The sequence below is a fragment of the Myxine glutinosa genome, chromosome 2 (genome assembly GCF_964187855.1).
Source record: "Myxine glutinosa chromosome 2, kmMyxGlut1.1, whole genome shotgun sequence".
NCBI classification, from domain to species: Eukaryota; Metazoa; Chordata; class Myxini; order Myxiniformes; family Myxinidae; genus Myxine; species Myxine glutinosa.
In genome coordinates this window covers 138203528-138229647 of record NC_136262.1, presented here as the reverse complement: position 1 = coordinate 138229647, position 26120 = coordinate 138203528, and the positions used below count along the sequence as shown (strand labels likewise).

Genomic DNA, 26120 nt, shown 5'->3' with positions numbered 1-26120 from the left:
AGGCCCTTTCCAGTTTCAGCATGACAATGCCCCCATGCTCAAAGCGAGGTCCATACAGAAATGGTTTGTCGAGATCAGTGTGGAAGAACTTCACTGCCCTGCACAGAGCCCGGACCTCACCCCCATCAAACACCTTTTGGATGAATTGGAATGCCGATTGCGAGCCAGGCCTAATTGCCCAACATCAATGCCCGACCTCACTACTGCTCTTGTGGCTGAATGGAAGCAAATCCCCGCAGCAATGTCCCGACATCTAGTGGAAAGCCTTCCCAGAAGAGTGGAGGCTGTTATTGCAGCAAAGGAGGGGACCAACTGCATATTAATGTCCATGATTTTGGAATGAGATGTGTGATGCTCGGGTGTCCGCATACTTTTGGTCATGTAGTGTATATATTGTCGTGTCCCCGGGGTTATGACCCCTGGGTGATGGATGACCGAAACGAGCTTTAACTCTAAAGCATACTTCGAACCTTGGCGGGATTGTCTTTGGAGCGCGCGGGAAAGCCCGAAGCCTTACCTGATCGGACAGCCGACACAGGGTTAATCCGAACTCTCAGAACAAAGAGACGAAAAGGACAATAAATTGAAAATCAACAAATAATGATTTAATGAAAATAAATGAAAAGACAATTAAAATGTTGAGGTAAAAACTAATAGGAATAGGCTAAGGTGAGGGACCCTCCAGCGGACTCAATTACATACACCGGGAGAAATAAAATAAAATAAAATGATTTGGTAATCGGTCGGCACTCAGCTTTGCAGTTCAACCAAGGGTTTGTAAATGTTCGTCGCCTCCAAACCACCACACGGGAAGTGCACAAAAATGGCGCGAAGTCGCGCTCCTCAACATCCCAGCGTGAGGTATTCTTGCAATGCCGACTGCCCCGAACCTCTCTTGTTCAGTCTCTTCCCCACAAGCGCACACGAGCCAAAGGTGCGCCACTACCCGCGACCAAGCCAGAACAAAGGAGAGAGAGCGGCAAATGCGACCGGCCACTATGAATCCCATGATCCAGAAGAAGAGAATGCGACCGCTTTCATGAACGCCAGTACCAAGAGAAGAGACCAAAATGGAGAGACGGCTTTTTTTGCTCTCCTCGCTCTCAAATGTTCGACGATGGCTTTACTCTATACCAATCGCCTTGCCCATCACCCCATCATGCCTCCACCAATCATGAAGCTCGGACCGTGGTCTCTCCATTATGAGTCGTCGGGGGGCGGAGTTTAATCTCTGTTCGGGAATGTTCGGATGACATCGGGGTTTACTTGCCGATTGGCAAATGTGCTGGGTTTCCGTCGGGCGTTTATGGCTGTTTGTTGGTTAGCCCGAGGGGCGTTGTGATCGAATGAGTACAATGAGTACAATGAGTATATATATATATATATATATATATATATATATATATATATATATATATATATATATATATATATATCGAATGAGTATATGATCGAATGAGTATATATATATATATATATATATATATATATATATGTCAGCCATTAGGGTTTTAGCCCCATGACTCAATTGATCATAACATCTGAAATTATATATCGTGCTTCAAAAAACTGATTTGAACTCAGCTGCAGGCAGAGGCGAGTGGACAAAAAGTGGTTTCGAGGCTCAACGTGCAGGGTGGATCCTTAGCCTAGTAAATTAGTCCTTGAATGAATGTGCCAAACAGTAGATAAAATGCTCTCGACCCACGTACAGGAAAAAAGATGTCATCCAAACGCCTCCTTCACAAAGGGAATAATTAATTATATATCTTCGTAGTGTTTAGTATGTCTCCTAAACCAAGGACGTATCCAATCTTCATCTACCATTTAGCCTAGTGTATAAGAATATTTACTTCGGCCTGTGCTCGGGTCTGATATGTTTAGATAGATAGCCAAAAAAAGCGTAGCCTATCATTATGCTTACATCTTGTTGTCTAAATTTGACCTTCTGTAGGACGGGACAATGGGAGATGTTGTCCTTATGGCCTTGTATTGCTATGTTTTTAGCGCAGATTCTTGTCTAATATTTTGCTATAAATGAAATGCCTTTCCACTTATTTTTCAGCGAGTGTCTTGAGGAATTGCCCGCTGCGTGTAGGCGGCGCATTCTCTAGCCTCGCTCCACACGTGTGTATATAATCGATTTTATTAAACATTGTTGTTCTTCTTCCTCTGATTCTTCTTCTTCTTCCTTCCCTTGAGGTCTTCGATCTCGACAATTTTGGTGTCAGAAGTGGGATACATCCAAGTGTGCAGACGAGGTGGATCCTCACGTTCCAGGTCGGGAGGGAGGCCTGCCGGCATCTAATTTGGTGGGTACGCATTTTTGCACCTCAAAATTGAAGCCTCCCGCCTTACTTTGGACACGTGTGGACCTCTGTCGGCTGTTCCACATGGCTTGCATTCCGAACCAAATTTAGTATAAATCAGAGCAGCAGTGGGTAATGAATCGATTATACAGGGCGCCCGGGATAAGGAGGTAAGGTAAGCTTCCTGCGTGAGAAGCAGGTAGACCCATATGTGGGTGATAGATAATAGGTGTTAAGTTACTCCGGCGTGAGAACTGCGTTTAAGGTTAGGGATCGGGGGGCGACCCGATCTTAGGACTACCAGGAGGGACTAGCCCAAGAAAGGTAGAATAATGAGTATTTTAAGTTAAGCTACGCACTGGATGTGTTAGAGTTCACAGGTAAGTAGGATTGAAGTGTGCATGAGTGTGCATGAATTTATACTGTATTGTATGGAGAATGATGGTATTTGTATATAAGGGAAAGAATGATCTGTCATTGCAGCGTGTATTTGTGTTTATTGTGTGTGTGTCATTGATGTGTGTCATTGACTGACAAGGGATTCCCCAAATTGCCTGCGGGCGTTGGGCAATCCGGATGAGTAAAATTGGCAGGGAATAATGAGAATGTTATGGAGAGCATGTGTAGACAGGGCTTTAAAACAAGTGTTCAATTACATCCCCACATTAACGGCTCTCCAGATGTAGCAAGGGAGAATGGGAGTGAAAGTCAAAAATAATAGGCTGTCGACCGACAGGGTGTTTATTCAACGGCATGGCTGGGGCTTGTATTTGGCCGACGTGGGATGACAGAATGCGTTGAATGAAGGCAAAAATGACATGTGATGCTGACGTGAGTCCAATCGGAAGGATGGATGGTTATGGTTTCACCCGGTCCGTTTATCTGTCTGTCTGTCCGGACACGGAGCTCTTGGGGAGAGCCAGAATGGGTTGGGTTGACCAAGATGAATGTGGACAATATATTAATTGTTTATATTAATCTATAAATCTCTGTATATTAATCTGTAAAAATATATTAATCTCTGTGTGTGTGTCCGTATTTTCCTTTGGCTTTTGTCTGGCTTTCTGGCTGTCTATGGAGTCATGTCTCTGAACACTGATTTTGAGGGAGTTGCTGGTGCGGACCAAAGCGGTGTCCGCGGTATCTACTGGGGGTCGAATGTCACTCCCTCAGTGTCTGCGAACTTGTCGTTCGGCAGTGTCGAAAGACAGGTTCGATTGTCGGTCTGTCTGCTTGATTTTCGGGTCTCACTCTGAGTATATGGCATATACTCTGAGTATATGGTCGTTTTCGGTTTTGTGCTTTAATGGTGGTTGATTTGACTTCCCTGAAAGGGGGACAATAAATATTTGGTGTTAGCTGTTGTCATTTCGGATGTTTGCAGTTGTAATGTGGAGCCAGTCTGTCTGTCCAACTGGGTGTGTCTGACTGCGTCTGCAGATATGGATCAAGGAGGAGCAGTTTCTGCGGCGTTTGCTATGATGTTGAATGTCATTCACTGTGTCTGCTGACGTGTCGTGTGACTATGGGGACTATGATAGTGTGTCCTGGCGGGAAGAATCGTGGCAGCCTACAGATTTGAATGGAATGGCCTCTGTGAGACCATCCTGTTAGTACGTTGGGGGTTCGTCTGTCTGTCTGTCTGTGAATGGAAATTGAACTGGACTTCGACAGAAGGCAGGTGGGTGGTCACCTGCTGTAAATTGTGGTGGAACATTTGTGACGTTCCCTAATACGAGGGGACGAATTGGTTTGTAAATGTGTTGTGCAGGTACTTTTTCTGTAGGTAGCCAAATTCTATTGTTGTCAAGTCTCATGTAACCTTGGTTAACGTATATCTACGGACAAGAGCTGCACTTTATTTTAGTAAGTGACTGGGAAAGTTTGTTTTAAAAGGTGCCAGCGGAGTTGTTTAGAGTTATGGAGGTCACAACTCGCTGGAACCTCTTTGTTTATGTTTGGCTGACTTACATTGACTAGTATATGGGAAAAAGGGGACTGAAAATGCTTTGATTTTTTCGTGGATTGCCCATTGGGCATGTTTAGGATTTAATAGAGTGGTGGAGTTCTGTGAAATATGATGACGTTGTCTTATGGACACTTTGTGAGTGGCTAGACACGTGCCTGGAAGGGGAAATTGTATTCATAACTCATGTGGGTTGTGTCTGAAGAAAAGGTTTAAAGTAAGTGAGAAGAATGTCGTGGAAAGTGCGAAGATGATAAATGGAAAGTCAAATTAGATGGATCATTTGTCAATGACAAGTGACTTTGCAAGGTTTGCTAAGAAAGGGAGGGGAAAAGATTATAAAAGTTGATGGAAAAGACGGGAAATAAAGAAAAGTGGTTAGTTATGGACTGTTGTTTTGTGATAAGAAGGTGATTGGGGGCTGGTGAAGATTGGATCACGGCTCTGCAGACCAGGTGAACAGAACTCCACCAGGAGTGGGTAAATGGGAATCACACCAATTAAATTATTGCTCAAAGGGAGGTGATAGAGCAAAATAAAAAAGATTGTCATGTGGACCGCAAGGCTAACCCCGCTCTTGCAGGGAAATGCTTTTGGGAGGCTAGTTATTTTTCAGATAATTTTTCCAGTGGGTTTATACTGATGTGAAATTCGCGTATCTAGGAAGGAAAGGAAAAAATTGTCCAGGTATTGATAGGATAACAGTGAAATTTTGAAGTGAAGTGAAGGATAACAGTGAAGAGTTAGTGTGTTCGTTGCGATTTTTGGGAATGGCAGGGTACTGTCGTACATGGATAATTGACTATGCGTTATTAGCAAAACCTCTATATGAGGCGACGAAAAACGACCAGCCACGGATGGTGAACTGGACGGACAGTCGAATACGCTGCTACGAAGGACTCAAACGAGCCCTGATAACGGCCCCAACCTTAGGCCTTCCCGATTATAAAAAGGCCTTCACACTTTTCACCCATGCAGTAGGGGGATTCGCACAATCCGTATTAACTCAGACTCATGGAGATAGGGAACGTCCAGTAGCCTATTTCAGCAAAAAGCTTGATGCGGTAGAACAAGGCTTTCCGCTGTGTTTACAAGCCGTGGCGGCTGCCCGATATGCAGTTGAGCGGACGGCCGACATAGTTATGGGACATCCGGTCCTTTTACAGGTACCGCATTGTGTCCATACACTAGTACAACAGCGAAACACGCAGCATCTCACAGCCACTCGGCTGATGCAATACGAAACAGCATTAATTATGGCACCCAACGTGACGGTGATGCGGTGTACCGTTCTCAACCCAGCGACACTTTTGCCAACAAAGGAGGAGGGAGTCCCGCACGTTTGTACGGACGTGGTGCAATTAATATCAACAGTGAGGCCAGACCTACAGGACACTCCGCTACACGAAGCCGATTACACCTATTACGTCGATGGCTCAGCCAAACGGGCTTGGGACGGATCTCTGTTAGCTGGGTACGCAGTATGCTCGGATACGGAGACGGTCGAAAGCGGCCGCCTCCCGCCCACCTGGTCAGCACAACAAGCTGAACTGTACGCACTCACGAGAGCGTGCGAAGTAAGCGAGGAAAAAGCAGTGACAATTTATACAGACTCGGCATACGCACACGGAGTGGTCCACGACAAAGGGGCCATATGGAAAATGAGAGGGTTTCTCACTTCAGCGGGAACACTCATCAAAAATGGGGACCTAGTGCGAAATCTGCTTCATAGTATTATGCTTCCACGTGAAATAGCTGTAGTTAAATGCCGAGGTCACCAGCGTACAGACGACGCTGTGGCCCGTGGAAATGCCCGAGCCGACGAAGCAGCAGCACGAGCGGCAAACCAACAGATTGGGTATAATATGCCAGTAGTTACGCGCAAACAGGGCGCTAAAGCGACTGCCCAGACAGACGTTCCGACATCCGCACCTACAGAATTCGATGTAATACAATTACAAGCCGCGGCCTCAAACGTAGAACATCAAAAATTGGATTAAATTGGGAGCTCAACGCCCCGCAGAAGGACAAATGTGGACGATTAATGACAAACCCGTGGCACCGCGAGCTTTATTGCCATGGTTGGCACGCATGGCGCATCCAAATGGCCATGTGTGCCATAGGGGGGTGAGGTGATGAGGCAGGTCACTTCCACCTGGGCAGCACCAGGCCTTTCGACTGTGGTTACCATGGTCTGTCGCTCGTGCGCTATATGTCAACGGCATCAGCCAACAACGGATATGGCAGCACTTGAATTACTTATCATGGATGACATGTTTTTTTTAAAGTTTTGCATAGATGACATGTTTTCACCCGTAAGACTGCGCTCGAACCAAGATGGACGGGGCCACCAAGTTCTTCTGATCACACCAACAGCGGTGTTTTGTGAGGGCAAGTCGTCCTGAGTACATGCCACACATTGTAAGTTGGCCATACCCACAAACACAGACACCTCAAACGCACCACCACAGATCGAGGATGCTGCACCACCGCCTGTTAGGGGTGGCAATCACATTTAGTTTAATTTACAGCTTTGCCAGCACTGGGGACATGAGAGAGGGATTAGAGGACATTGGATTGACTTTAAATTGAAATGAAAATTGAAAGGGTGGATTAGGAAAATGAGTTTGTTCAAATAATCGTGGCATCTGTGGGATGCAACAATTTTGTGCCAGAATGGTGTATGGGAGCCGTCATCTGGGAAGCGTCGTTAAATGGCAGTAGGTTTAGACAGGTTTTGCTGCCCTCAGTCGTTTGAAGCAAGCGATTACTACAATGTGAATTCATGACGTCACAGAGCTCCCCCTACGATTATAGGCCACCATGCATTTCACACATATTAATTCCGCACCCACGGATCGAAAGCAAGAAAAAGCCAAAGGAAAATACGTATTGGACTGTGACCCGTGCAATGGCGAAAGTACAGAACCGATCACGGTGTTGGGTGTGCATGCATTTTCCCCACACCAGTACGACAGGGATAGAAATGGTAGTGCTACCCCTGTCCCTACGAGATATGTGCTCAGGACCCTTGCGTACCCCATGTCTGACCACAACCTTGGAACTGATAGGCCCAAAATCGCAGGCAGTGTGTTCCCGGGAGTTTCGATATACCCCACCCATTAAGCAGGCTTTGTTAGACAAACCACCTGATCCAGTCTGGGTGACAGAGCAAAAGGGACGGGTGTGTCTTATAGGAAAGGGACACGTTCAGATGGGAACCTCGGAATGTACCCATACCCTGCCATCCGACACCAGATGGAGAGAAAAGGAAGGCCCCCTTGTAATAACCATAGATGACCAAGCCCAGCATAACGTAACCAAGCTAACCATATCTTGGGGAACACCAAGCGCCACCCGCGTTGAGATCAGTAAATGCATGGCCTCGGCCCTTATCCCACCCCATGGAGTAATGTTTATTTGCGGAAATAAAGCATATCCATACCTACCCGAACAGTGGGGAGGGACTTGTTATCTGGGATCCATTTTTCCCAAGGTAAATTTGGTAAATCATGTATTATTAAATGTAGGGAAGATGATTAAAAGGAAGGAATTTTCGGAAATTGGTGAAAGTAAATATGGCATTTGAATTTCCAGACACGACACAGGAAATGCGGCTATGAATAAGCCAACCATCTGAGAGATAAGGTAACTAAATGCCAATTAGTGGGACGGGGGGCTAGGAATTGATCATGGTGTGTGTAAGAAAGTATTTTTCAGGATGGACGATGAAGAAATCGCCGTTGGAAAACCATGATCTTGACCACAGAGGCCGTCGATCTGAATGGGTCCTTCAACAAGGCAGATGTGACCAGCGCTTCAGAATTTTGTATTGATTTTTGTGATGACTGTGAAAATCCCATGTGGGAACGGGCTACTGGCTAATGCCTGCATCGATGTTTGTGATGATTGTGATACTTGTGTGGAAAACCCATTGCGTGTACTGGCTAACGCCTCTTATGTATTATGAATGATTGGCAAATAGATAGTCTCGTATTAGTAATGGAACGAATTGGAAACGAAACCTGAATCGCAGAACTACAATTGGAAAACGAATTAATGCATATGCAAACGATGGTGATGCAGAATCAAGTGGTTTTGGATATGTTGTTGGTAGAAAAGGAAGGAGTATATGGGGTGATCGATGAACCTATTTGATGCTTGGGATTCTGATAATGATTATGATTTTAGTTGGGATGATTATATCTGTGATTTAGAAAGTGTACGTTCTTTTTAAAAAAAATTATTATACACCACCCAGCAAATCACATGTACAGGGCTTGATGGCATTTAACGTCAATTGTTTGCCCTGATTCGCGAGGACCTCACTTGCATAAAGAGGGCCCCTTAATCAGGCTGGCAACCGGGTCGCACCTATGCCGCAGCGAGGGTGGATTCGGAATCTGGCGGGCGGCAGCAATCTCAAACCAGGCGCCGTCGTCGCGAATTATGGCTAACAATTCATACGTTGAATGTTAGACGGCCAGTTAGGGCCGGTATCTCTCTTTGAGCATACGTGACGCTATGTCGTGCCTGGCATGTAACTAATTGATGAATTTGGTGTCTTTCCAAGGAGGTGTCTTGTCAAGACAAAGGAAGGAACTGTCAGCCATTAGGGTTTTAGCCCCATGACTCAATTGATCATAACATCTGAAATTATATATCGTGCTTCAAAAAACTGATTTGAACTCAGCTGCAGGCAGAGGCGAGTGGACAAAAAGTGGTTTCGAGGCTCAACGTGCAGGGTGGATCCTTAGCCTAGTAAATTAGTCCTTGAATGAATGTGCCAAACAGTAGATAAAATGCTCTCGACCCACGTACAGGAAAAAAGATGTCATCCAAACGCCTCCTTCACAAAGGGAATAATTAATTATATATCTTCGTAGTGTTTAGTATGTCTCCTAAACCAAGGACGTATCCAATCTTCATCTACCATTTAGCCTAGTGTATAAGAATATTTACTTCGGCCTGTGCTCGGGTCTGATATGTTTAGATAGATAGCCAAAAAAAGCGTAGCCTATCATTATGCTTACATCTTGTTGTCTAAATTTGACCTTCTGTAGGACGGGACAATGGGAGATGTTGTCCTTATGGCCTTGTATTGCTATGTTTTTAGCGCAGATTCTTGTCTAATATTTTGCTATAAATGAAATGCCTTTCCACTTATTTTTCAGCGAGTGTCTTGAGGAATTGCCCGCTGCGTGTAGGCGGCGCATTCTCTAGCCTCGCTCCACACGTGTGTATATAATCGATTTTATTAAACATTGTTGTTCTTCTTCCTCTGATTCTTCTTCTTCTTCCTTCCCTTGAGGTCTTCGATCTCGACATATATATATATATATATAAAACACAGTTTGTGTGTGTGTAATGTTACCGATAGACTCCTAAACGGAGAGGCTCACGTGCTTGATATTTGGCATAGACATGGCCATTGAGCCTGAGAAGAACATGGCCGACCTACAAAAAATTATTTCATAATATTTTTTTTAACCATATTTTTACCTCAGCGCATTTCAGCGAGGAATATTATGCACGGAATCTGAGGCGGTGGCAGAGCAGTGCGCTGATTCGCTCGGAACGATCACATGATGTTCCTTGCCGCCATTAACTCAGTTACGCGTTCGCACGTATTTCAGAGCGAAAAGTGATTGCGTTTTTTCACATTTCAGCGAGGAACATTGCCATTCACACCACATAGGTTTTTTTTTCTTTCATCTTTACGAGATCCATATTTTTTATTCATATTTACCTCAGCGCCTTTCAGCGAGGAATATTATACACGGAATCTGATCAGGTGGCAGAGCAGCGCGCTGATTTGCTCAGAGCGATCACGTGATGCTCCTTGCCGCCATAAACTCACAGTTACGCGTTCGCACGTAATTCACACGTTCAAAACAAACGAGATCGAGATTGACTGGCCCTCCCCTTCCCTCCCCCTTCCCCCTCCCCTCCCCCTCCTCCCTACCCTCTCCCCTTCTCCGCTCCCCCTCCCTTTTTTCCCCTCCCCCTCCCTTTTCCCCCCTCCCCCTCCCTTTTCCCCCTCCCCCTCTCCTCCCCCTCCCACCCCTCTCCCCCCCTCTCCCCCTCCCCCTCCCCCTCTCACCCTCCCCCTCCCCCTCCCCTCCCCCCTCCCCCTCCAAGTTACTGTTTAACTTGTTACTGTTACTGTTTGCACACAGTAATTAAATTCCCTTCCCTGACAAGGACTTTGGAAGAAAACGTGCAGGTGGCCAGTTCGGGGCACCGCCGCATGGGCCGCAGCCGGCTACACCTCCAGCTGGCCTGGAACGGCCTCGTGGCAAGGCCGGGGGCCACGCGCGGGAGGACGGTTGGCTGGGCAGGGAGGGGGTCGAGCAGTACCGATGCGGGAAGCACTCGACCAATCAGAGGGCGCGCCGAGACCGACGTCACAGGCCAGGCCATAAAAGGGGGCGCGACACGACATTCACGCGCTTGGCTCGGAGCAGCAGCTCTCTTGGGTTTTCATTGCGTGCAGTCGCAATTGCTCTCCTTTGGCCCTCTCTCCCCATTTGCCGTTCTTCTTCGCTGGTCTATTTCTTTTTTTCTTTTTTTTCTTTTTTTGTATACAAGATCGAGGCTCGTGAAAGAGCTAACATTAATCACACAAAAAGACAAACCGACACACAAAACACAAAAAACAAGGGGAGCGGTAGACAAGATGGGGAGAGAGGGGGAAGGACACAAAAGAGAGGGGGAAGGACACAAACACAACATTTGAGAGCAGGGACATCGGGAGGACTTGGGGGGAGGTGGTAGAGGATTAAAACATATGAACACTGCAAGGACTCTGGGGTGAATTACCGGGGGTAGAAAAGATCAAGGTTTTCGATGGGGGAAGATAAGAGATGGTGGTGAACAGCTGTTTTAAAGACCTGGAGGGAGGAGTGGGATTGAAGGGAGTGGGGGAGTTTGTTCCAGAGGCGGGAGAAAAGGGGAATGAAACAGTGAAGGTGAGCAGAGAGCCTAGACTTTGGCAGTTTAACCAGAAGAGGGTTGCAGGCAGATCTTGTGCGACCTGAAGGAATATTGGGGGGACAGAGCACAGAGAGAGCTGGGGGAGCAAGGCCAGAGAGGAGTCGGTAGAAGACAGAAAGACCACCAACCTGCCTGCGGTGAGTGAGTGAAAGGCCCTCGGCGTTGACTTCATCGCAGGAGATTCCAATGATTCTGAAAGCTTTGGCCTCAACAGCGTGAAGCCGAGCAAGGTGTGAGGCAGGAGCACCAGCCCAGAGGGGGGAACAGTATTCCATTGAGCTGCGGATGAAAGCCTTGTATGTGGTGAGGAGCTCAGGTGTGCCAAGGAAGGACTTCGCACGACGGAGGATGCCCAGTCGGCGACTGGCTTTGGAGGCCAGCTTGGAAATGTGGTTTTCCCAAGAAAGATCATGGCAGATAGTGAGACCCAAAAGCTTGAGCGACAGAACTTCTTGGAGAGGATTGTTGAGAAAGTAGATGGGAGGGTTGTCCAGTCGGTCCTTTCGGAGAGACATTGTAAGAGTGTGAGATTTGTCAGGATTGAAAGACATGTTCCACTTGTTTGACCAGTCTGTGATTTTGTCCAGGTCTGCAGAGAGTGAGGAGGCTGCAGACTGCCGATCTGAGGGATGAGGAATGGAGCGACAGAGAGTAGAGTCGTCAGCAAAGAGATAGAGAGGATTTTCAAGAGAGTCAGAGAGATCATTGATGAAGACCAGAAAAAGCACAGGGCCCAGAACACTACCTTGGGGAACTCCAGCCTGAACAGGAAGAGGAGATGAGAGAAACCCATTCAGGGCCACACGTTGACTACGACCAGAGAGGAAGTCCGCCAGCCATGCGTGGAGATTTCCATGGATACCAAAGGAGGAGAGTTTGGAGAGCAGAGCAGGGTGCCAGACCGTATCGAAGGCACGTGAAATGTCAAGGGAGACAGCTCTAATTTCCTGTTTGGCGTTGAGGACCTCCATCCATTGTTGAGAAAGCAGAAGCAGCATGTCCAGAGTAGAGTGACCAGGTCTGAAACCAAATTGATGATCAGAGATCAAGCCATTGGAGAAGAGGAAAGATTTAATATCTGAAGCAATGATGGATTCCATGACTTTGCTGATAATTGGGAGAAGGCTGATTGGTCTGTAGTTGCTGGGATCTGTTTTTGCACCTTTTTTGTGCAAAGCGGTGATGTTGGCTGATTTCCAAGCAGATGGCAGATGACCTTGAGCAAAAGAGAGGGTGAAGAGAACAGAAAGAGGGAGTGAAAGAGCAGAAGAACATGATTTTAGGACCCGTGGGCTGATGCCGTCAGGACCAGTTGCAGAATCAGAGTCGAGGGTTGACAGAAACTTTTCCACCTTGTCAGGAGGAAAGGACACAGAGTCCAGGAGCAGCTGGGTATGACTGGGTACGGTGGGTACAGAGAGGGATGGGTTTGGGACACAAGATTTAGAGGCAAACACAGAGTTGAGGCATTCAGCTTTTTCACGTGCGGAGTCAGCAGTTAAGCCGTTTGAGGTGAGGGAGGGGATGGAGGGGGAACAAACACCAGAAACAGATTTGACGAGACGCCACCAGGATTTGGAAGAGGGAGACAGATAAGAGAGTTCGGTCTTGAGAATGGTGAGATATATTGTTTCCTGGCTCTCCTGAGGGTGGACACACAGTTGTTTCGGGCTTTGTGAAAGGAAATGAGATTTCCTTCCGTTGGATTTGCTTTCCAGGAGACGAAAGCAAGTTGTTTCAGGGCAACAGCCTCACCACAAGATTCCGTGTACCATGGACGGGAGGAAGGGTATGACAACTGAAGACGAGATGGTATAAATCTGTGCATGAGAGAGAGCAATTTACTTTGAAAGAATTCCCAGGATGAGTTGATGTCAGAGGCGGTAGAGATGGGAGACCAGTCCAGATGATTGATGGCTGCTTGAAGACCGTGCCAGTTGGCCTGAGTGAAATGCCAGACTCGTCGACGCTGAGGAGGCTCTCTGAGAATGGTCAGAGAGATGTCCACTTTGACAAGCACATGATCAGATGAGCCGATTGGAGCAGAAGAAGAGCAGCAGACATTTTCAGGGAAGTTTGTCATAACCAAATCCAGAAGAGAAGATGCTCCGTTGACTGAGATCCGGGTCGGGAAATTGACAGATTGTGTCAGTCCCAGTGAGTCGCAGAAGTCCTTTGCTGAAGAGCCATGGCTGGTGAGAGAGGTACCCACACCCAGCCAACTGGCATGGTGACAATTGAAATCACCACATATGAGGAAGAGAGAGTTGGGATGGGTAGATAGAAGTTGGTCCATATTATCAGACAGTGAGATGTAGATGGAGTCATCGCTGATTGGTGGACGGTACAACACACATATGAACAAAAGGTGGGAGCGAAGGGGAAGCCGTAGCCAAAGGTATTCCTGGGGGTGAGGTGGAGAGAGGGCAGTGGAGGGCGAGTGAGGAAGAGAGTTTTTTATAAAGATAGCAACCCCACCTCCAGGACGAGGCTCAGGTCTATCATACCGGAGGAGGGAGTAACCTGGGAGAGATACCAAGGCATCAGAGACATCATGAAGGAGGAAAGTTTCTGTTAAGCAGATCACATCTGGTCAGCAGATCACATCTTCGCAAGTTTGAGCGAAGGCCCCGGATGTTTGAGGTCCATACCGTTAATGAAGAGGAAGGGGGAGCATCGGGTCCAGAACAGGGGGGGGAGGGGTAGGGTAAGATGTGGAAGAGGAGGAAGAGGTAGGGAGAGCTGTTGAAGGTGTGTCAGAGATTTCAGAATAGCTTGGAGAAAGGGAAGAATGGGGCGGACAAAAGGTTTGATGGAGATTGGGTGAGGCACAGTGAGGTGTTATTTGAGGAGGGGGAAGAGCAAGGCAGAAGGTTTGGGGAGATGAAGGTGAAAGTTGGAAGGAGGAAGAAGCAGGGAGGATGCTTTGAGGAGGAGGGGTGAGAGGGGAGTCTAGGAGGGGAGGAGCGAGGGAGAGTCTCGGAGGGGAGGGGTGTGGGGGGAGTTTAGGAGGGAGGGGAGGGAAGGGGCAAGGGGGGAGATTTGAAAGGGATGGGTGATGGGGAGGATTTGGAGGGGAGGGGTGAGATTGGATTTTGAAAAGTGTACGATTCATGGGAAACAAACATTTTTTGCAAAATGAGTTTGAGACCTTCGAGTCAAAAATACGTTTGAGGACACTGGAGGAGGGGTGGAGTTCTGGATAGTTTAGGGAATGTAGAAAGGAGGAACTGTAAGAGATGGTATTAAATATATTTTTTGGAATGAATAGATTTGGTGAGCAAGACGAAAGCATCCTTTTGTAGGAAAAGAAGAAAAGGGTGAATATATGAGAGAAAATAGTTGTTCAGGGGAGAGATTATACATTTCTAACCGCGTGATCGCGAACGAAGAACGAACGAACAAAAAGAACAAATAAACGAATAAGACCTGGGAAGGAAATTTTTTTTTTTGGGGTTTTTTTTTTTTTTGTGAGTACAGATATTAAACAAGGAGGTACGGGGTGAACGACTGGGACAAAACAGTGAATGAAAATAATTTCAGCGCATTCGACGAATCGCTGAGAGAAAAACAAACCACAAGGTCGGAGACGGTATGGTAGTCCAAGCCTACGAGTACTAGGCCACAGAATACTCGATACCATTAACCGACGATTGTGTATACATGTACGAAAAATTAGCACCGAAAATTTTCCAAAAGATACGCTATAGGTACATACACCGAAAGATAGATACAGTCTCGACAAAAACACGATTGAGAAATATCACTTAGCGTTAGCTTCGAAAGCGTGAGCGCATGGAGCAGCTTCGAAAAGTCGTGACCTCGCCGTGATCTCGCGAGACCAGCCAAATTGGCGCTGTACGACATCTGTTGGTCCCTGTGCTTCTCTTCTTCGGGTTGACGGTTCGCTTGTGGTGCTTGGAGCGGTGCTCAGTGCTTCTGGAGCTTGGAGTGGTGAATGGGCGGGACCTCATGTGTGAACGGAGAGGGCGTTGGCTTGGGGCCTAGCGAAGCGTGCGTGGCGGACGGAGGATTTCTCCGCGCTGGAGTTTGGGGCCGCGTTGGACGGAGAAGACGACGGACAGTTAAGACACACCACATTCACCATCCCACGACGAACGTGTTCTTTTATTAATTCATTCCTGTGTCTCGTTTCTGAAGTGAGGTGTGAGGGATCCCAATTTAGGCCCATTATTTGATTACCGTCGCGTTCCTTGTTATTGGGTGCCGTGAATAAATCTTTATTTTTGTACATTCTAATTCGGCGTTCGTGAGTTCATTCATTCCCTGCAGGATCGAAGCTGCCGTCGGTTCGCTGAAGGTAAGCGCTTTTGCCACAGCTTCCTCTTCCCTTCCTCTTCCCGCGTTTTATAGCCGAATCCGAATCGGTCGTCGCCACCGTTAAAGCCGTTCTGGTCTTCCGGGGTCCCTGGTATTAACCGGAGGGATTCGCATGAATGAATATATATATATATATATATATATATATATATATGTATATATATAACCGGTTATATATGTGTATATATAACCGAAGGTCCACCTTCCGTTATATATACACATACACACACAAACACACTAGCCGAAAGCACCCGGCATTGCCCAGGTTCTTTTTGAATGAATTTACAACCATAATTCAGCTTTTACTCGCAGCCGAGGAAGATTGACTACTATAATTCAGCTCAGCTTTTAATTGTGAAATGGGCCCGGCCCAGCCGAGGTGGGCCTCGACCGGTCTCGCCACCACGCCTAAAACCTTCCCGGGGCCCGTCCCGACATTTTTTGTAATTAGAGGTTTCCTCCTATCTTTCACCGTTCAGGAGATTAGCTTGCACAGACAAACAAACAAACAAACAAAAACTTTCTTTAATATATACAGAAGATAGAAGAAGAAGATATATATATATATATATATATATATATATATATATACAGTCACGTGAAAAAGTAAGTACACCCCATGTAAAGTTTTGACTTTTTCAACATATTTCAACATACAGCTATTTGATCTTCATTTCAACAATATTGATAGATAAAGGTGATATAACATAACAAATATCAAGAAACATTTACATTTTGTAGTCCATTGTATAATTTAAATAAACATAAATGCAAATTTCACATGTGGAAAAAGTAAGTACACCCCATGTAAAGTTTTGACTTTTTCAACATATTTCAACATACAGCTATATGATCTTCATTTCAACAATATTGATAGATAAAGGTGATATAATACAACAAATATCATGAAACATTTACATTTTGTAGTCCGTTGTATAATTTAAAAACACATAAATGCAAATTTCGCATGTGGAAAAAGTAAGTACACCCTTGGCTCTAATAGGTGATATTGCCCCCTTTGGCAGAAACAACCTCAAGTAGGCGTTTCTTATAACTGTCTACCAGTCTCTGACTTCGACTGGGAGAAATTTTTGCCCACTCCTCCATGCAGAATTCTTTCAGCTGTGCGATGTTTCAGGGATTTCTTGCATGCACAGCTCATTTCAAATCCCCCCACAACATCCCGATGGGATTTAGATCCGGGCTTTGACTTGGCCATTCCAGAACCCTCAATTTCTTTCTTTTCAGCCATTCCTTGGTGGATTTACTGGTATGTTTAGGGTCATTGTCATGGTGCAAGGTCCACCTTCGGTTGAGCTTCAACTTTCCGAGAGATGGCCTCACATTATCCTCAAGCACCCTCTGATACAATGAAGAATTCATAGTGGATTCTATGATGGTGAGCTGCCCAGGCCCTGATGCAGCAAAGCTGCCCCAAACCATAATATTTCCACCACCATGCTTTACAGTTGGTATCAGGTTCTTGTGGTCAAATGCTGTCTTTGGTTTTCGCCAAACATGTCTTCTGGTACTGTGGCCTAATAGCGCTACTTTTGACTCATCTACCCAGAGCACATTGTTCCAGAAGTGCTGGTCTTTGCCGAGGTGTTCATTGGGAAACTTTTGTCTTGCCCTGATGTTCTTTCTGGACAGCAAAGGTTTCCTCCTGGCACACCTCCCATGTAGATCAAATTTGTGCAGCCTCTTTCTCATGGTAGACTCGTGCACTTTGACATCAACAGTGGCAAGAGCCACCTGTAGGTCCCGTGATGACATTCTGGGGTTCTTAGAGACTTCTTTCAGCATCTTGCGGTCTGCTCTCGGACTGACCTTGCTGGGGCGGCCTGGCCTGAACAAGTTGGCAGTTGTTTGGAATCTTCTCCACTTGTAGATGATCTCCCGGATAGTCGAATGATTGATTTCAAATTGTTTGGAGATCTTTTTAAATCCCTTCCCAGACTCGTAGGCATCTATAACCTTCTTTCTGAAGGCCTCAGAGAGCTCGTTGATCTAGGCATGGTGACACCACACACTTCAACAACAAAGAGCAAACCAAACTAAATGTCTGAGGTTTAAATAAGACAGGTTCCTCCAAGATCCTCTCCAACGATGTTCTAATCATTTGCACATGAGGTGGTGCACCTGATTCTAATTTTAGGTATTTGAAGTAGTGATAAATGTAGGGGTGTACTTACTTTTTCCACATGCGAAATTTGCATTTATGTTTATTTAAATTATACAATGGACTACAAAATGTAAATGTTTTATGATATTTGTTATATTATATCACCTTTATCTATCAATATTGTTGAAATAAAGATCAAATAGCTGTATGTTGAAATATGTTGAAAAAGTCAAAACTTTACATGGGGTGTACTTACTTTTTCACGTGACTATGTATCGAGGGTGCAAGCCTCCCTTGATATTGCCAAGTCACCGGAAAGGTAACAAGTGAAGCAACGAGGACCCTGCCAGGTTTGACAGTATCAAATGGTGTTCGTCGTTAAATAGCACTACCGCGGAATTATCTGTAGCCGGTGATATCAGGACTAGTCCGGCAGCGAAGCTAAATATAGCATAACAATTGTACATTTTGTGAGGAAAGCACCAAATTTGGCACACTAGTAGACTATCATATTATGAAAAGATCTGGACATTGGGCCATCTCAGATTCAGAGATTTGACTTTTGCAAGATTTGCAGATTTTGCAGATTTGCAAGCTGAGATTGCAACGCCAGGGACGGCCGACTCCTTCCTGCGAGCTGCCCACGTCACCCGCACAAGAAGAGCTCATCAAATCACTGCAGTGGCACTGCACATCCTGCAACACCGTGCGTATGAACGCCACTGTATGACATATGCTGATGATGCAGAAGACCTGCCTGAGTTCGAAGACTGGCGTCACCAGAGAGGAGAAGACATTCCCAACTTTCAGTACTGGGCAACTGTGCTGGAACTAGAGATGTTGGTACTGGTCTACGTGCGTTCTCTGCGGCAGGCTTCATTGACGATGTACCTTGATGCCCTGACGGAACTGGTCCCATTGTTCCATGCCTTAGACCACACACACTATGCCAGGTGGGTCCCTGTTCACCTGAGGGACATGGTTGCACTCCCAATGAAGCACCCAGATGTAGCCAGAGAATTCAGGGCTGGCAACTTCACTGTACAGAAGACGAAGAAGGTGTTCTCTTCGATCCCAATCGACCAGGCGCATGAACAGAATAACGCCTGCATCAAAGGAGATGGTGGAGCAGTCGGCCTCACTGACAACCCAAGTGCCCTGCGGCGTTGGATGATTGCCAGGCCAGAAGTTGCCAGGGCCATAGAAGAGTTCCAAGATGGCCATCAACACTGGGGGAGGCGAGAGGACACACGTCATCACGACCAGACACCAAGTGTGCAGACCTCTTTCGCCAAGGATGTCCGTGCCCTTGTCAGCGTCATAGAAGAGCTTGGCAACCCCTTGGAGGAAGAGAGCATGGATCTGGTTGTCCTTAACACAAAGGAAATTGCAGGTCCTGCTGCAGTTGAGACTGTCAGGAATGTGAAGAAGATTGGCCAAGAGCAGTTCCAGGCTTTCACCAGAGAATGCCTGGTGGAAAGGACCAAGCCAATTGATGATGCAATTCGTCGGAACAAGCTGAAGGTGTCATTTTGGAAAATGGCTGCCACAGCCATCAGGGGCTGAATTTGAGATGGCCCAATATCCAAATCTGTTCATAATAGGATAGTCTACTAGTGTGCCAAATTGGGTGCTTTCCTCACAAAATGCACAATTGTTATGCTAAGTTGCCCCACTAGACAAGGAGTTTGGGATGAGTCCGAGAAGTCCCCTTGTGAGAAACCCCGAAACCCATATCCATAACAACATATACACAAAGAATTAAGTTAAGCACCCCCCCGTTTTTTTACAACCTCGCACATTACAAGTTTGTTGTCGTCAAAACAGTGTAATATACCCATGATATTGCTATATTTTCTGGAGAAGTGATATTATGGTCACATAAAAACATAACAATCATGCCGTTTTCAATATTTTATTCTGAATAATTTAAGGTGAAATTTTTTGGGAATTTTAGGCATATTTTCACCTCAATTTAAGTATGGAGCTATAGGTCCATCACGGACAGTGTGGATGACGTTTATGTTTTCTAACGTACAGTCATTGTTCTGAGAAGACCTCTAGCGATCTTTGCGTCAATAACGTGTGTAGGACCCACGTGATCGGATCACTGACTCAACCCTACGTCTCATAGACCCTGTAAGCCGTCGTATGCGTTGCTGTGGCAGGTTGTTCCATTCCCGATGTAATGCACGTTCCAATTCATCCAGATTGGCTATTGGAGGGACCATCTTCGCAATTTGTCGTCCCAACATGTCCCAAACGTGCTCGAGGGGGTTCAGGTCAGGACTGTACGCAGGCCAGGGGATGGTTGTCACAGCACCTTGCTCCATCCGATCACGTGGGTCCTACACACGTTATTGACGCAAAGATCGCTAGAGGTCTTCTCAGAACAATGACTGTACGTTAGAAAACATAAACGTCATCCACACTGTCCGTGATGGACCTATAGCTCCATACTTAAATTGAGGTGAAAATATGCCTAAAATTCCCAAAAAATTTCACCTTAAATTATTCAGAATAAAATATTGAAAACGGCATGATTGTTATGTTTTTATGTGACCATAATATCACTTCTCCAGAAAATATAGCAATATCATGGGTATATTACACTGTTTTGACGACAACAAACTTGTAATGTGCGAGGTTGTAAAAAAACGGGGGGGTGCTTAACTTAATTCTTTGTGTATATATAACATGATATTTCAAAACGTTGTGGACGGGTTATGACAAAATCTGGTGGATGAGTTGGGTCGGTGACAAGAACAAGCCGATTAGATTTTGGTTCAGGTCCAGATGCAGATCCGGCCTATAATTGGGATACAAAATGTAAAGTTTTCAGTCTGGCAGAGGTATGCTCTCTACCAAGTGCTGTTCTAGTTCTACCGATTTTGAAAGACAGCCAAAAAGCTTGAAATTGCTTTCACACGTTCTGTGCTTCTCTGAAGCGCAGGACTAATGCACAAAACTTTCAAGCAGCACAACCTTTTTTGTTTTGACAACAGGCCAATGGTCAAAACATCAGCAACACCTCAGTCGCTTCCAACAGCAGTTGCCATACTCTAATTGGCTTTTAGTTAATAAAAATCCATGGTTTATAAGTCGTCTGCCGATGCGACGAACAATAGCCTTCATGAAGACACGTATTCAATGATTTAGGAGCAAAGTTAGTTTAATCTGTGACAAGAAACAAAGTTGCAGTTACATGGAGAGCTCTCAGTCACTGCAAGACAACCCGTCTCAAATTACTTACTTGCGTCATCTCTCTGATTGACATGATGCTGTCCAAAGCTTTCTGTAGCCTTTCATAATTTTTCTTCTGCAGACAATAAAAAAATTAATGCGTTTACAATAAATACATTTCCATTTAACTCTCTTTGCAGTATATATACATATTCAACCACGAGGAGCAAAAAAAAAGATGAAATAAAACAAAAGAAATAAAAAGATATTATTTCAAAGATGGTAGCATTAACAACCGTGACTTCGTTCTTTTATCTCATCACTTATGTGTTTTATGGTACATGACAAAGGTTTTGAGCTTTACATTTGAAAAGATCATATAAGAGAAAGAAAGGTGATATTCAACTGAAACACCTGCTCCCTATGGGAGCAGCAAGGGTGAGGGATCAATGATGGGGTTACATATGTATACAGTCGTCGCCGAAATGTATACATATATATGTATACAGTTATTGCCGAAAATATTGCTACCATTGCACTTTTTTCAAATAACTCACAATTTTCTCAAAAAATAAGTTGAAATTGATAAAAGTATTTGGTCTACACAATTCTTTATTTCACTGTTAATATTGGCTACAGGGCCATGGGCCGTAAACTTTGTGATAACATTGCGTACGGTGGACACAGAAACATCAAGGTCTCTGGAGATGGATTTGTAGCCTTGAGATTGCCCATGCTTGGCTACAATCTTGTGTCTGACCTCCTCAGACAATTCTCTGGTTTTCTTTCTTTTCTCCATGCTCATTGCGGTACACACAGTGACACAAAACAGCAGAATAACTCCTTTTCTCTCTTCAAACTGGTTGAATGAGTGATTTTTATATTTCAGGCACCTACAACTCACCGCCGGTGAGTTCAATTCCAAAGTAAAGGAGAATCACCTGCTTGAAATCAAATTATTTCTCACAACTTCTAAAAGGTGCCAATAATATTGTCCAGGCCATTTTAGGATTTCTGTGTGGAATAAGCTAAGATTTAGTAATTTTTTCAGCTTTTTTGTTTTTATCCACTGAAAACCAAAGAAATACATATGTGGATACCAAAAGATTTTTTAATTTCAACAGTTTTCTGGAAGAAATAGTGCATTATTTGAAAAAAATGGAAGGGTGCCAATATTTTTGGCCACGACTGCATATTGTTATGTTGGTGGGGTAGAGTGATATGTAGAGTCAGGTAGATTTGTGTAGATATCATGCTCCAATTGCCGTGTAGAAACCTTGATGTAATAAGTTCTGTTTAGACCGTGTGTTCGGATTAAGCTTGTATATTTGTCCCTATTAAGAGGAATGGGGCGTGTTAACTAGTGTAGGGAGTCTGTTAATTCCCCTGTTTGTGAGACCTTGTGATTTATCCGTTGTCCCTTATAGCACCGCACCATAGACACTAGTGTGAAACCCCATTTATGGCACTAAATAATAAAGAATAAAGTAACCAGGACCCCAGAGCAAACACTACCCCTAATTACTCCGACTGGTTGAGCACACATCACTCGGGCAGGCCGACAGACACACCCCGGGGACTCGTGATTGGTCGCCACGAAGCAAGAAGCTACCAGCCAATTGGAGAAAGAAGGAGGAGCAGTAAGCAGCGTGCCGGTTGGCCAGATACCATCAAGGACGTGAGAGGCGGGGCTGTGTGTGAGTGGTGGTGAGCTAAACATGTGGGGTTGGCCGGCAGGGATTGGTGGAGAAGCGCTGCTGACGTAAGAGGCCGACATTAAAAGTACGAGGAGACCGACATTTTAGCGCTTGCTCTGGTGCCTGCCTGCGTGTGCTGACGATTCTCTTCTCCTCTTGGCGTTCTGGACCTTGGCGCAAGTGGTTGTGTGCCGGCCTTGTCTCCTCGTTCCCCTGTTCATTTGGCATCTGGGATTGAGAGAAGCAGCTGACGGGAGAGGTGGCACGTGACAATGCCTGGTGCGAGCGCTACAGCATGAACGGGCGCAACAGGGCCTAGTTCCCACCAATGCGCTTTTCACGCGTGCATGCCGGCCGAACCTATTTGCAGACCCTGGCGAGACCCTGACGTAACCCACGCGCTGATCAGAGCTAAGTGCACCCACACATGCACGGTTCTTTTTTTTATTTATCTTCCCTTCGTCTGTTATAAGTCTGGTGTGGGAGCGCTCCATATAGGAACATTATTTATTATCGTCGCACTTTTCTTGTCCCGGCATCCATTGTAATAAATCGTTTCATTATTTTCTCTGTACATTTCTAAATCCGTGTTTGTGTGGGTTATTTTCTTTGCAGGCTTTGGAACTGCCGGCGAACGTGACAGGTAAGCTTCAGCCTCCTCTTCTTTCTTCCTCCCGCGTATATATAGTGAAATCTGCTAATTGAACTGAATGCCTTTGAAGTTTAAGTTGGCTTTGGCTATCCGTGATTTCCCCGGTATTGACCAAGGGGGAGTCACGCGATAATATATATATATATATATATATATATATATATATATATATATATATATATATATATATCTATATATCTATATATATATATCTATATATCTATATATATATATCTATATATCTATATATATATATCTATATATATATATATCTATATATCTATATATATATCTATATATATATATATATATATTTATATATATATATATATATATATATATATATATATATATATATATATATATATATATATATATATATATATATATATATCTATATATATCTATATATATATATATATTTATATATATATATATATATATATATATATATATATATATATTGTTACAGACGTGGCTTGGATGTTATTCACCGAGCGGTTTTGGGATGACCACGTCTGCACAAGATTATACTCGATATTATACCCGAAGCCGAACGTTGACTAGTCGCGCGATGCTAGGTCAATGAAGGAACAGACACACGGCTGGGATTAAAATGACGACACCAGGGATACGGTTCTCAAGACCTCCGGAGGAGATTATATTCGTGCGGAAGGCCAGATTACAGGGACGAGAGGTACAACATAGAAAGACAAGCACTTAGACACAATCTTATATTATTCCCAACAGACGACAGATAAACGGGACAAAGCTGACTCACACGGGGATTGATGGAAAGGACAGGCGGGTAGCGATGGCTCCAGGTGCACCTGGGCTCAAAGGTCAGAATCGACTCGGTCCGGTCCAGAGATGCGGGGAGGTCGCAGCGCTCGGATGGCGTCTTGTCTGCTCAAGCTGGGGGCGCATCTGACGTCACATCCGGCGCGGGGCCGCGTATATCCGGCGGGGAGTGACACGCCCTCGGCTCGTTAGCTCCGCCTCGTGGAATCGGCACGATGCTTCTCATTGGGTGCGTGCGGGGGGGTTACCGGCTCCGCCCTTGACGAGGAGCTGACAAGGAGCCCCTTTGTGGTAACCCCGTGGAGCGCATGGTCTGGAGCGCGTTGTCTGGAGCGCATTGTCGATGGCGGCTAACCGAGCCGGTGGGAGGACGCACACTCCCCCCCGCGCAGCGCCGTGCCCCTCTGTTGTTGTAGACGGGGAAGAAGATGGGAGGAGGTATGGGAAAGGTCCTAAACTCACTACTGATGCCATATAATCACATTCTGGTGCAACGAAGAGTCAGAATTAATGGAAACGAGTCCTTAACTGACATAGATTAAGAATAACTAGGAAGATGTCCGAAAGTGGTCTACGTGTGGTGCGGTGGACCTGGGCACGACATTTAATGGGGGAATAAGGGGAAGGTCGGCTCTACTGAGTGTTATTTACATGCAATGGGACTAGGGAATGGGGGATTGGGGAAAGTTGGGGAGTATTGGAGAAATAGGGGAATATTTACAAGCGGATATGGAGGCCAAATTCCATATTCGCAACATTGCACCCTTCTCTACCCTCGGGGCGTCCCGACCCGATAAATTTTTACCTACTTTAGTGTGGCACGCAATGTAGTTCCCTCTACTATTAACTCTACCCTGAGTGCGACAGTTTTACAGATATTCACAAATGAGTAAATATGTCCCCCTGCGACGTTGCACCCTTCTCCTCACAGAAACACACCCACAGGATAACCGAATCCGGAAAGAATTCTCAAACTACACATACAGCCGGTAGGGAGCATTATTTACACGACTACGCTGCTATTTACACTACGATCCAGGACCTGTTTTTGGAGGGACACATGCAGATGTTATGCATAGAGAGAGCGCGCTTGCCAGCATCGATACACCAACCCACGAGTGCTCTGTGGCCGACGGCCTTTAATAACGTGCAGAGCACCCTTCCCGAGCATCAAAAGCACCACCCCTCCACCAATCGGTGCAGTCACCATTGTTCATTGGAATAAAAATAAATTCGACAACCCCTAACCCTGCAGGTGTCTCTTGCTCTTCTTGTGGTGCACTTGGCCTTCTTACTTCTTTTCAAAAATAAAGAAAGGCGCCAACCGCGTCCATTTCTGTATTTTGGCCTTCAGTGGTGTCAACTATAAGTGGTTCACCTGTTTGGCATAGGTGCCACGTTGACCCATAGGTCCTTCCACGGGTGGTGCTTGGCCGCAAAAGAACTGCGGTCCATTGTGGGTGGCCACAAACATTGCGGTCCGTATGGTGTATCGATCCAAGCAGCAAGCAGCGAAAGTGCAGGCCCACAACTGCGAAGCCAGCACCTCTCTCTCCTCTCTCTCTACCCCAAAGCCAGATCCTCGGAGGTGGGAGACAAAAGAAGCAGACAAGTGAGTAAGGTGGTAAGGGCGCAAAAGTGCACGCAATGTAAGGTGATGCACACTGGGGGCACATGGGAACCAGGTGAGACAGGTACGTTCCTATCGTACGCCCCCCCCCCCCCACCAGGTAACCTACATGGCCCCTCCCTTACCCCTTACTGTATCCACAAAACACAACACTACCCATAAACATCTACTTTACAAATCAACAAACATCCCTACTGTCTTCCCCGTTCCTCCCATAAACCAAATTCGTCTTCTCTCCCTCCTAACCAATCAAATTTGCCATTTTCAACTCTCATCAAAATTTGCCATTTTCAACTCAACATCAAAATTTGCCATTACCAATTCATCATCAGTCCCTCCTAGGGAGGGAGAGATGGAATCACCCCAATGTCTCATCCACGTCGTGATGCGTCTCACAAATCCACAGCAATCTCATTTCCT

The 26120-nt window shown here is 45.6% G+C and overlaps 1 protein-coding gene across 7 annotated transcripts in view; it reads right to left on the bottom strand.

The window, feature by feature from the left end:
- LOC137421222 (protein mono-ADP-ribosyltransferase PARP6) overlaps positions 1–26120 on the bottom strand; it is a 180550-nt gene that overhangs the window by 35464 nt on the left and 118966 nt on the right. For all 7 annotated transcript variants that reach the window (XM_078771720.1, XM_068107055.2, XM_068107053.2 and 4 more), the window contains one exon: positions 20991–21056. In XM_078771720.1, coding sequence (XP_078627846.1) covers positions 20991–21056 — 66 coding nt within the window. The remainder of the gene's footprint in view (positions 1–20990; positions 21057–26120) is intronic.